Source organism: Macrobrachium rosenbergii, chromosome 41 (genome assembly GCF_040412425.1).
Source record: "Macrobrachium rosenbergii isolate ZJJX-2024 chromosome 41, ASM4041242v1, whole genome shotgun sequence".
NCBI classification, from domain to species: Eukaryota; Metazoa; Arthropoda; class Malacostraca; order Decapoda; family Palaemonidae; genus Macrobrachium; species Macrobrachium rosenbergii.
Window position 1 is genome coordinate 6,506,897 of NC_089781.1, and position 11,084 is coordinate 6,517,980.

The window sequence follows — 11,084 nt, forward strand, 5'->3', positions numbered from 1 at the left end:
CACAAAAAAAGGCCTCAATTGAAACAGAACAGCGAATGCTAAAAAGAAAATTATTATTAAATTTATAAGAAATTAAAGTATTTAAAACAACCATTCCTCTTACAATTAACTTGACAAACATTAAAATTCAACAGTAGATCCAGAAGAATGACCATTAAAGGCGATGAGAGAATTTGCTGTGTCCAGCGGTAATGGGTAAACTACCCCTCACAATTTACCTCTTGATGGCGAAGATTCCCTTTCTATGACTTATCTAAAAGACTTATCAAACATGCCAACCTGGGATTAAGTCTACATATTGAAAGGTCTTTCAGGGTTTCGTACCTTTACTAACAATTTATCACAGAGAGAAAAGGCAAGATTCCAAACAAGTATGCAGTTATATTATGAAACCGAAGGAATTTTTTATGTAAGGAATTAGCCACACCTCTGGGCCATATAATTACCAAAATACTCTTAAAGACATAAAATGAACCAAGTTAAATGCAGACTGGAAACAGTTCACATCTGTACTTTATCGGAGTGTCTGTCTAGAGCATACTCTTAATGAAAGAATCATGTTCCTGGCAGATGAGTAAACAAGTAAAAAATGCGCCGAAGATTTTTACGCGCAATCGAGTTTTCTGTACAGCCGCTACAGTGTATAATCAAGGCCACCGAAAATAGATCTATCTTTCGGTGGTCTCGGTATGAGCCGCGGCCCAAGAAACTTGAACCATTGCCCGGTGGTGCCCTATCCTATATCGCTGCCAGAAGCACGATTATGGCTAACTTTAACCTTAAATGAAAAAAAAAAAAACTACTGGTGCTAGAGGGCTGCAATTTGGTATGCTTGATGATTGGAGTGTGGACGATCAAGATACCAATTTGCAGCTCTCTAGCCTCAGTAGTTTTTAAGATATGAGGGTGGACAGAATAAAGTGCGGTTGACAGACAAAGCCGGCACAATAGTTTTCTTTTACAGAAATCTGAAAGCAGGAAAAATGACACTTATGCAGAGAAACATCACCATCATCATCAATGCTTTCAGAGCGACACACAGGGGCCACAGTGGAATTCCGCCACTCATGCCTTTCGGGTGCTTCATCTTCCACAAATCTCCACTCATCTTCAGCCTCCGGTCTTACAGTTCTTTTCCAAGTAGGCGCGGGTCTGGATCTTGCTGAGAAAACAGTATTCGTGACTTTTTCTTAGCAAACTCTTAACTTTATAGCTGCAGGAGGCACTGCAGTATTATATTAGGACTATTGATACTGACATGTAAAAGATTTCACCTAATGATTTATCCCCAGCGGTTCTCAGCCAGAAACAAGTCTTTATGAAGTACAAAAATATATGAAGGAGGCGTCTCAGCATTAGATCCTCAAAATTCAAAAGGTTTCCTCCAATACTGCTTTTCTGGTTACAACGTCAAAAGTCAGTTAACGAAATAGCTCCAGTTTCAATTTTTAACCGCTAGAGCTGGAGTTTGCGGTTCAAACTAATCGTCTGAAATTTAAAAACAAACTTACGGATACTTTTCAAAAGTCTCAAACCCCCCAATTTCAAGAATCTGAAGAATCTCTCTCTCTCTCTCTCTCTCTCTCTCTCTCTCTCTCTCTCTCTCTCTCTCTCTCTGTCACATACACAGAAATTTCAAATATACAGCTTCGCTAGTAGGGGTAATTTTTCAGTCTAGTAATAACGGTGAGCACACAGTCCACCTGGCTTATCCTCTAATGTATATCATCACAAATATAACAGTAATACCAAAAGTAAGATTTCAAACATGTAGAAATGCTCCATCGAGAAAGTTTTCATACACTGATAGAGACTTTGAGACTAACGCAGTATGAACAGCTGCTCTGCTCTCTCTCTCTCTCTCTCTCTCTCTCTCTCTCTCTCTCTCTCATTTGCTTTCGCGGCGTCTAACCTACGGAATAGTCTTCCTATCTCTGCCTAGGTCATTATGATTCAGCCGGTACATATGTACATTTAAGCATAAGCTGAACAAGTTCCTATGTATCCTACAAGCTAAGATGCAATGCCATGTCATTTCAGTGACCCTAATACGGGAAGCGATTCTAATTCAGTCCTGCTTCTTTTATTCAATCCAAAAGTCAGATCCAGCATCATCGCCTTCAATAGCGGCAATAAATAACATCTAAGTTCACACTGGGGAGGGTCTATACGAGGTGACCCTATTATACGTATATGCATATATATATATATATATATATATATATATATATATATATATATATATATATATATATATATATATATATATATATATATATATATATATATATATATATATATATATATACCTACACATATACATGTATATATATATGTATATATATATATATATATATATATATATATATATATATATATAATATATATATATACATATATATATCCATGAAAAATTCTAAGGGATAAAGGCCACCCAGCCTGAGAATGACAGGACTCGTTCCCCTTAACCTTCCTATTCCCTGAGTACCTCCTTGTATATTGTGAGATGTCATGGGATGTGAGCCCTTAAAGTTAAGGAGGGCATTTGGGAATAAAGGGCAAAGAATTAACGAAGGGCCGTGCTGGAAAATACTGTGGAAAGGACTGTGAGTTATATATATATATATATATATATATATATATATATATATATATATATATATATATATATATATATATATATATATATATATATATATATATATATATGTTGTCAAATAACACATTCACTCAGTACATTTAGCTATGTAGTAAATCTGTCTATGTAGCTATCTATCTTTATATCTGTACACACACACACACATACACACACACACACACACACACACACACTCACACACACACACACACACATATATATATATATATATATATATATATATATATATATATATATATATATATATATATATATTATATTATATATATATATATATATGCGTGTGTAAGTGTGTGTGTGTGTATGTACAATATAAAGATAGACAGCTACACAGATATATAAACAGATTTACAGCACAGCTAAATGTACTGAGTGAATGTGTTATTTGACAAAATCAACGTAGAGGAAATTGCATGTTGCAGACGGTTGTAAACATACATTCCACACACACGTGGATGAAATCATCGAGAAACTGAGATAGAAAGTAACAATTGCGAAGGAAGAAATTAGCCGCTGCATGCCATAAATCTTTTAAATGAACATAGATAGCTACGGTCGCAAATTATCACTTACTCTACAAATTAGTTTTTTGCCAAATTACTTAATTAAAAACCTCAGTCCTTTTAGTCCATCCGAGGCTTTGTACATGTATACTAAATTTATGGTGTCGTTCAGAGTTCTTCCATCTGTGCCATTTAATTATCAGCATTCTTTTTTTTTTCTTTATTTCTCCAGTTTTACCTTCTATTCTTTCTTTGTATTTCTCTACCAACATTTCCTTGGTGTTACTACTCTTCCTTGCCATTCGTTACTTGAATTCTCTCCCTCTCTCTCTCTCTACACACAAACACACACATACACACACACACACACATATATATATATATATATATATATGTATATATATATATATATATATATATATATATATATATATATATATATATATATATATATATATATATTCCTGAACAAAAAAAATTCTGGATGTTTAATTCTGCCTATAAGTCAATCTATATCAGTGTTTTCCTTTTCCATTACTTTCCTTTTTTTAAAAGAAGAAGAAGAAGAAGAAGAAGAAGAAGAAGAAGAAGAAGAAGAAGAAGAAGAAGAAGAAGAAGGCGGCGAAGGAGGAAGAAGGCGGAGGAGGAGGAAGAGGAACATCCTTCCCAGCCTTGAGATCGGTTAGTTTATGGAGGTTATTAGGCTACGCAAATATTGTTTTAGATACGCCTGTCGTAAAGTCTGCGTCCCTTTAAACGCTCGAAACCAAGTCCATGTGTAAAGTGGATTAAGGCTCATTTACAGTTTACACACGGAGGTTTGTTTTACGCATGAAACGAGTTCCTCTGTGATGAATGAAATTTTTAAAAATAAAATAGGAAAAAAAAATGGGCGAGTTAAATTTGTGGCACAAATTTTCTGGCGTAATACGCACCAGGTGACGAGGAAATTATCATTATTATTATAAATAATAATAATAATAATAATAATAATAATAATAATAATAATAATAATAATTTTATTATTATAATCAAGTGAATCTGATGTCAATACTGTTATTCAAGATATTGAGGATGTCCAACGGGCATCAACATCATAATAATAATAATAATAATAATAATAACACACCGGTGAGAGATTGATAAACAGATAGATAGACACGGAAGCAATATGAACTAAACTTATCTTCAATAGACAGAATTAACAGGGACTAAAATTCTTCAGATCTAATCTCAAAAAGAGGTAAAGTTTGGTCATCTTCAGATGATGAACGGAACCTAGGAACAGATGGAACACTGAGGAACGTAAGAACTTCCAAAGTGAGGATACTGACTTGGTTTTGTAGTTCGTGGAAAACCGAAGAGAAATGAGAGATACGGATATTCTCTCTCTCTCTCTCTCTCTCTCTCTCTCTCTCTCTCTCTCTCTCTCTCTCTCTCTCTCTTACTTCGACAAGATATGCGGAATTTTTCCTCAGCTGCTAAACATCTCTTCATCTTGAGCCATAATAGTGAATAAACGTGCAATCCCATTGTCAAAATTAATATACTGTCCAATTATTATCACCTTATAAAGGAGAACTGAGCCATCACAGCCACATATAAAACTTAATGTCATAGCGCAAAAAATATCACGAAGACAAAAATACAGTACACAAATGGCGTTGCTTTAAAGTCAAGGAGGAATTCTGAATTAAGTTCATCTCTGTATCGCCGTGAGAAAAGTTTAAAGATAAAAAATTTTAACTTTTCAGAAATTCATGTCATGAACTAAATTATCGCATAGTGTTATTATAATTATCATCGTCAGTGTAATTGAAGGTAACTGGATCTTTGAGTATTACTAGGTTATTTCATGAATGGAAGAACAGAATTTGATGAAACTTGGCAAATATAATCATTCGGTGACTCTTTAACTATCATTTATCATAGGCGGAAACTAGCTGAATCTGAAGAATTACTGCTATGGAAGCCATCATAAGTGCCACAGAAGATTTCTTTCAAAAATTAAACAAGTCTAAAAGGTCTTTTAACGGATGTGCCAAGTCTCATCAAAATCTGTTCATGCATTCTTGAGTTATCCCATATAAACGGATGGAATGTTGGCCCCCTAAAACGTCTCACAGCGGAGGTATGCTCTCAACTGGGTACACTTATTATTATAGGTGTTGCTGCCGACCTCGTAACTGTTACATTTAATATTATTCATTTACGTATTTATCCAATATTTACCGAGGACGTATCCGGCAACCCAACCACCACGCTGCAACTGTAACAAACGGGCAGTTAGGAGTCATGTTCATTATCCACAAAACTAATCCAAATATTAGAATGGTAACGAATTTATCGCCGAGTAAATCTCCGTGAGTGTCCCAACCACCGAGCGAATTATAGGATGCAAATATTATTTGCAATAAGCATATATCTAATTAAACAGGCAGGAGAACAATAATAAAAACGGAGGAGGAGGAGGAGGAGGAGGAGGAGGAGGAGGAGGAGGAGGGGAGGAGGGGGAGGAGGAAGGGGGGAGGAGGAGGAGGAGGAGGAGGAGGAGGAGATACCAGCTCTAAACGCAACCGCATTACTTCCACCCCGAGTCAATTTGATCTCCGTTAGCGACGCAACAGCCTCACCGCTGATAGCTGACGTTAGCGGCGATTAAAGATATGATCGCCTGTTAGCGGCGATTACGGTTATCATCGGCCAATTAAATGCTACCCGACAGCGAGGGCTTGGGGTAGGGGAAGGGTATTCCCGGGCAGGTTTGGACTGGGGGTCACGGGACGGGGGGAGTTTACAAAGAGGGTTACTTAGCGTCTCTTAAAAACACCACCGGAAAGGCAGTTAGCGGCCATACCGATTAGATATTTTCCGGATGTGCGGTTGCCATAATGCTAATTATTATCTCTCTCTCAAGCAGAAGGACCAACAGTGCTGATGTTGAGCTCCTGTTGTTGCGAGCCGCTAACGCAACATTTGTTTGTTCGGCTGCTCTGGGAGGTTAGTTTAACCCCAAACGAATGCTCGTCTTCTATTAATAACATGTACAAAAACATTATCTATCAACCATCGAGGATTGTTTAAAATAATTTTGTGTCCGTCTCGGTACATCTGGCAAGCACATGTACAGCAAAGCTGACATGATTCAGGCCAGATATTGAAAACAAATGTGACATGAATCGATCTTATGATATTTTCACCACGAGAACCAACTTCCAGTGCCGTAAAACTCGTAAAATTCGTTATCATTTACTTTCCCTACATAATCTAAATGGGAGAGAGGGAGAAGGAGAAATGGGGGTGGGAGGGTGGGGTTGTCGATTGCAAAGAGTCACACGTAGCCTCTTCTAATAATCTGGTTTTCTCTCTTAAGTACCCAACGTCCCCTCCCTAACCTGACAAAAAGCCCTATAATGAAAAACTTGCGAAGTTACAAATTATGCCATAGGTACTACTGCTGTTTCCTTCTCATTATCATTCCTCGGTTCTCACTGTATGCGATTAAATCATCATAAATCACGAGATTAATTGGGCTCGGGGATCTCGTCTCCTGCGGGAGAAAGGGCGAGCGGAGATGGCCTTCCAATTATACCATTATTAAGATGAGTTATTGGCCAGGGAAAAATTATTTCTTACTATTTACACATAATTGCTCTCGAAAGTAGTCATTTCGCACCCTCAAAAACCGGGGGAAGGTGAGTCACCGCAAACGTATCTATCAGAATCGACAGACGCGGACAGAACGGTACCGATTTTCATTTCGGCTGTTCGTAAAGAACGACACTTGGGTTCGGTAGTAAACGGCTCATGATTGATAGGATATGTACGTGAGACTTTGCACTGAAAAATAAGATAAGAATCTTATCACAATATGGATGTGATATATATATATATATATATATATATATATATATATATATATATATATATATATATATATATATATATATATATATATATATATATATATATATATTATATATATATATATGTGTGTGTATATATATAATATATATGTATGTATATATACATAAGAGAGAGAGAGACTAAACTGATTAACGATGTTCACATTTCGAAGGGCATAATAATGAGACCGTAACGGCAAAAATGACTGACAATTAAAGATCGCAGACGCACAAAAACCAACACGACAATTGCTTCCTGGACTTACCGCGATGATGAATTCACCCACGTTCGATAAGCCATCGCAAAGATTGTTTAGCCAAGTGAAATATGTTTGAAGATTGGCAATTTCTCTTCTGGAATTGTTGAGTTATGACGTCAGTGGCAGCAATTTACAGGGAGCTAATGTCGCCTCCTTCCTCCGCCCAAAAGAAGACGAAATATTTCCTTGTTCCTACAATTGTCGCAATAAACAAGGAATGTTTAGCCTCAAAACGATAAAGCAGTATGAAGTCAAAACTGCGACTGATTTACAATGCTTGGACGATAATCGTAGGTTTCCTTGATAACTTTTCAGCGACTTATTAGAACTCATTCCTTAAGATTAATGCCATTCCTCTGGCACACAACACTGTACATTGAATAATAACAGAACCATGCACATGTAGACAACCACACACACTCATATATGCATACATACATACGTATATATAAATATATATATGTGTACGTATGTATGTATTGCGGAAGTTTTCAGCAAAAGATTTATATAACTACCTATCTATCTATCTATCTATCTATCTATCTATCTATCTATCTATCTATCTATCTATATATATATATATATATATATATATATATATATATATATATATATATATATATAAAACTTCCTGTGCTGAAAACCTCCACAAATAATACAAACTATATATTATTTACATATACGGTATATATATGAGCATATATACACATTATATGTACATATATATGTACATATATATATATATATATATATATATATATATATATATATATATATATATATATATATATATATATAATACATAATGAATATGGCGGTATCTATTGTCTTCTTTTTTCTTTGAGCCATCCCACATTGAGGCAAATAGTTGATGTTACATTTCATGCTTAGTCAATACTACCTTTATCATTCTTGGGTTCATTTACTTCGGCATTCTCGCAGTCTCATTCTCTGTTTAAACATATCTTTAGCAATGGAAGATTTTCAATTAGGAATCGAGCTGTGACGGTAAACCGTGTAATATGTACTTCATATCTGAAGAACATCTAACATGCGTTCAAAATAACTAGTTTCGTAAATGATTCTGAACAAATGGGAGTATAAGAATTGGACTTTATACACTTCATTCTTGTAGATAAGCGCAAAGATATAATCATGTTCACAACCACCCAGGAAATTACTGTAGATTTTATATTTTTTAGTTAATTGTGATTATGATATCTGGAGCAACGAAAGCAAAAGTAACCCAGGAATCAAACTTCAGATCTTCGATTTACCAAATTCCTATAATATCGAAGAAAATCATACGGAAAGCGGGAGCAAGAAACGTATTATCGCCAAAATTCTTATTAGCTTTGTAATATATATATACTCGTATATATATATATATATATATATATATATATATATATATATATATATATATATATATATATTTATATATATAAATATAAACACATATACATTTATATACATGTATGTATGTATATATATATATATATATATATATATATATATATATATATATAATATTAGTTAGTTAAAGTCCTCCTGGGCCTCTTTAGGCTCATAGGGCAGGCGCTGGTCTCCTGGGTCTTAGGCCGACAGCCAGTGGGCGACAGGTCCCAATGCCTATGACACTATAGGCCTATATCCTATATATATATATATATATATATATATATATATATATATATATATATATAATAAATATGTATATATATATACATATATATACGTGTGTGCACACACACGTATTCAAATACTTCTCTCTTCCTAAATCCTCAACATTGTAGACAAAACCTTTTAATCTTGAGTGCGCAGGTGGAACAGTAAAGGTCCAAATATAATAATGAAGTTATTGCTAAGGAGTTATTACTCCGGGCTAATATACTAATCTGAAATAATATATGATGATTCCAAATGATTGGATTGTTACCCTTCCAACTCCACACTGCAAAAAAAATTTCTTTACGTCAGCTTGGCCAAATTAAGCAGACAAATATTAAAGTGTGCATGCATACTTACATTTTATATATATGTATATATACATATATATAGACATCTTATATATATATATAAAAGTATATAAATATTTACATATATACATACACACATATATATGTGCGCGTGTGAGTGTGTGTGTGTACAATGATCAAACAAAGTCTTCGACTAATGTACGATAATTTAAAAAAAAAGTTGAATAAAAAAAAGGGCAATGCATCATGGGTATAACTGGCATATCCATAGTAAATCTTTTCTGATAATGGAGCATTAAGGATTAATATTAAACTTCGTGATCGCTTTATATTTACCGCGAATATTCTTCCCTCATCCCGCCATCTTCTGGAAACTGTTCTCTCTCCCTCTCTCTCTCTCTCTCTCTCTCTCTCTCTCTCTCTCTCTCTCTCTCCTTAAGCATATAGGACAGGCAGCAGCAAATGGTTTTAGCGTCGGAGTGAGGATGTTGGGAAGGGAGAGGGGAGGGGGAAGGGGGAGTGAGAATTATATTCATGTGCCGGAGGGATCGGCAAGGGGGGGGGGAGAGGGAGAGAGTCAAAACTGGTGGACTCTTCAAATGGACGGAAGTGTGCACGACAGGGGGCCCCCACAGAGGTAGCTTCCGGCAGAATATGCGGAAAGGAAAAAAAAAAAAAAGAGTGAGTGCTGGTAATCATCTGTTTGAGGAGACGCTTGATGACGCTCACGGCCGTCACACAGCAATCGAGTGCGGATTTTTTTTTTATCGAGATTTTCATAAGGTAACAAAAATGATGAACGTATATTGGACATTTCCATATAAAAACAGGATATCACATCTTCACCAGGACGAGATCAACTGAGAAACAGAAATAAAACCAAGAATGTGACAGATAGAACTGCCACGGGCAAAACCAGTATCAAACAGAAGTACCGAGTTGAGTAGCCGCGAGGGAGGGACAGAACGGGGATGATGATGATGATGATGATGATGATGTACAAGCTACCGTGCAATTAAAAGACTTCATAAAGCTCCTCTTTATTAGGCTACGTCAAGCTCCGCAGATGGCTCTCTCTCTCTCCTCTTCCTCATCTGCCGAACAGAGCCAGACGATGTTCGATAATTGTACATCAAATATCCATTGTGTTATTATTTGGCATTTAACCTGATTTAAGAGAACGCTCTGGTCCCGGTTTCCTTTCAATCGAGGCAGGAAGAAGATCGTTTATACAGATGAGACTTCTCCGCGAAAAGAAATATGGTCTAATGCCATTCCCGAGGGCTGATTGATGATCACGATTCGCAGAAAATGCTGGAAATAGAATATTCAAAGTGTGTCCAGCGAGGAGGCAAATCAGTTTTGTTCTTTGTCTGTGTAGCCATATTCAGAATATATATGTAAATATATGTATGTATATATGTGTGTGTGTTTAATATATATATATATATATATATATATATATATATATATATATATATATATATATATATATATATATATATATATATATATATATATATATATATATATATATATATATATATATATATATATAATACGATTGAGTTGCATTTAGGAGTGAACATATATATATATATGAGTGTTTATATATGACTGCTCAAAATGTATACATTTGGAACACGATTGAGTTGCATTTAGGGTGAACGCACTTGAGTGTTTCCTTCAAAATTATTTCGTCAGCACTTCCTTCATTATTCTCAGTTCTCTCTCTCTCTCTCTCTCTCTCTCTCTCTCTCTCTCTCTCTCATCCAAAT

At 35.3% G+C, this 11,084-nt stretch overlaps 1 protein-coding gene across 1 annotated transcript in view; it reads left to right on the top strand.

Annotated features, from left to right (window-relative positions):
- LOC136826714 (neurofilament light polypeptide-like) overlaps positions 1–10,253 on the top strand; it is a 12,543-nt gene extending 2,290 nt beyond the window's left edge. The window contains exons 2-4 of the mRNA XM_067084106.1: positions 1,031–1,140; positions 3,718–3,843; positions 10,137–10,253. Of these exons, the coding sequence (XP_066940207.1) occupies positions 1,031–1,140; positions 3,718–3,843; positions 10,137–10,253 (353 nt within the window). The remainder of the gene's footprint in view (positions 1–1,030; positions 1,141–3,717; positions 3,844–10,136) is intronic.
- Positions 10,254–11,084: the final 831 nt, after the last annotated feature.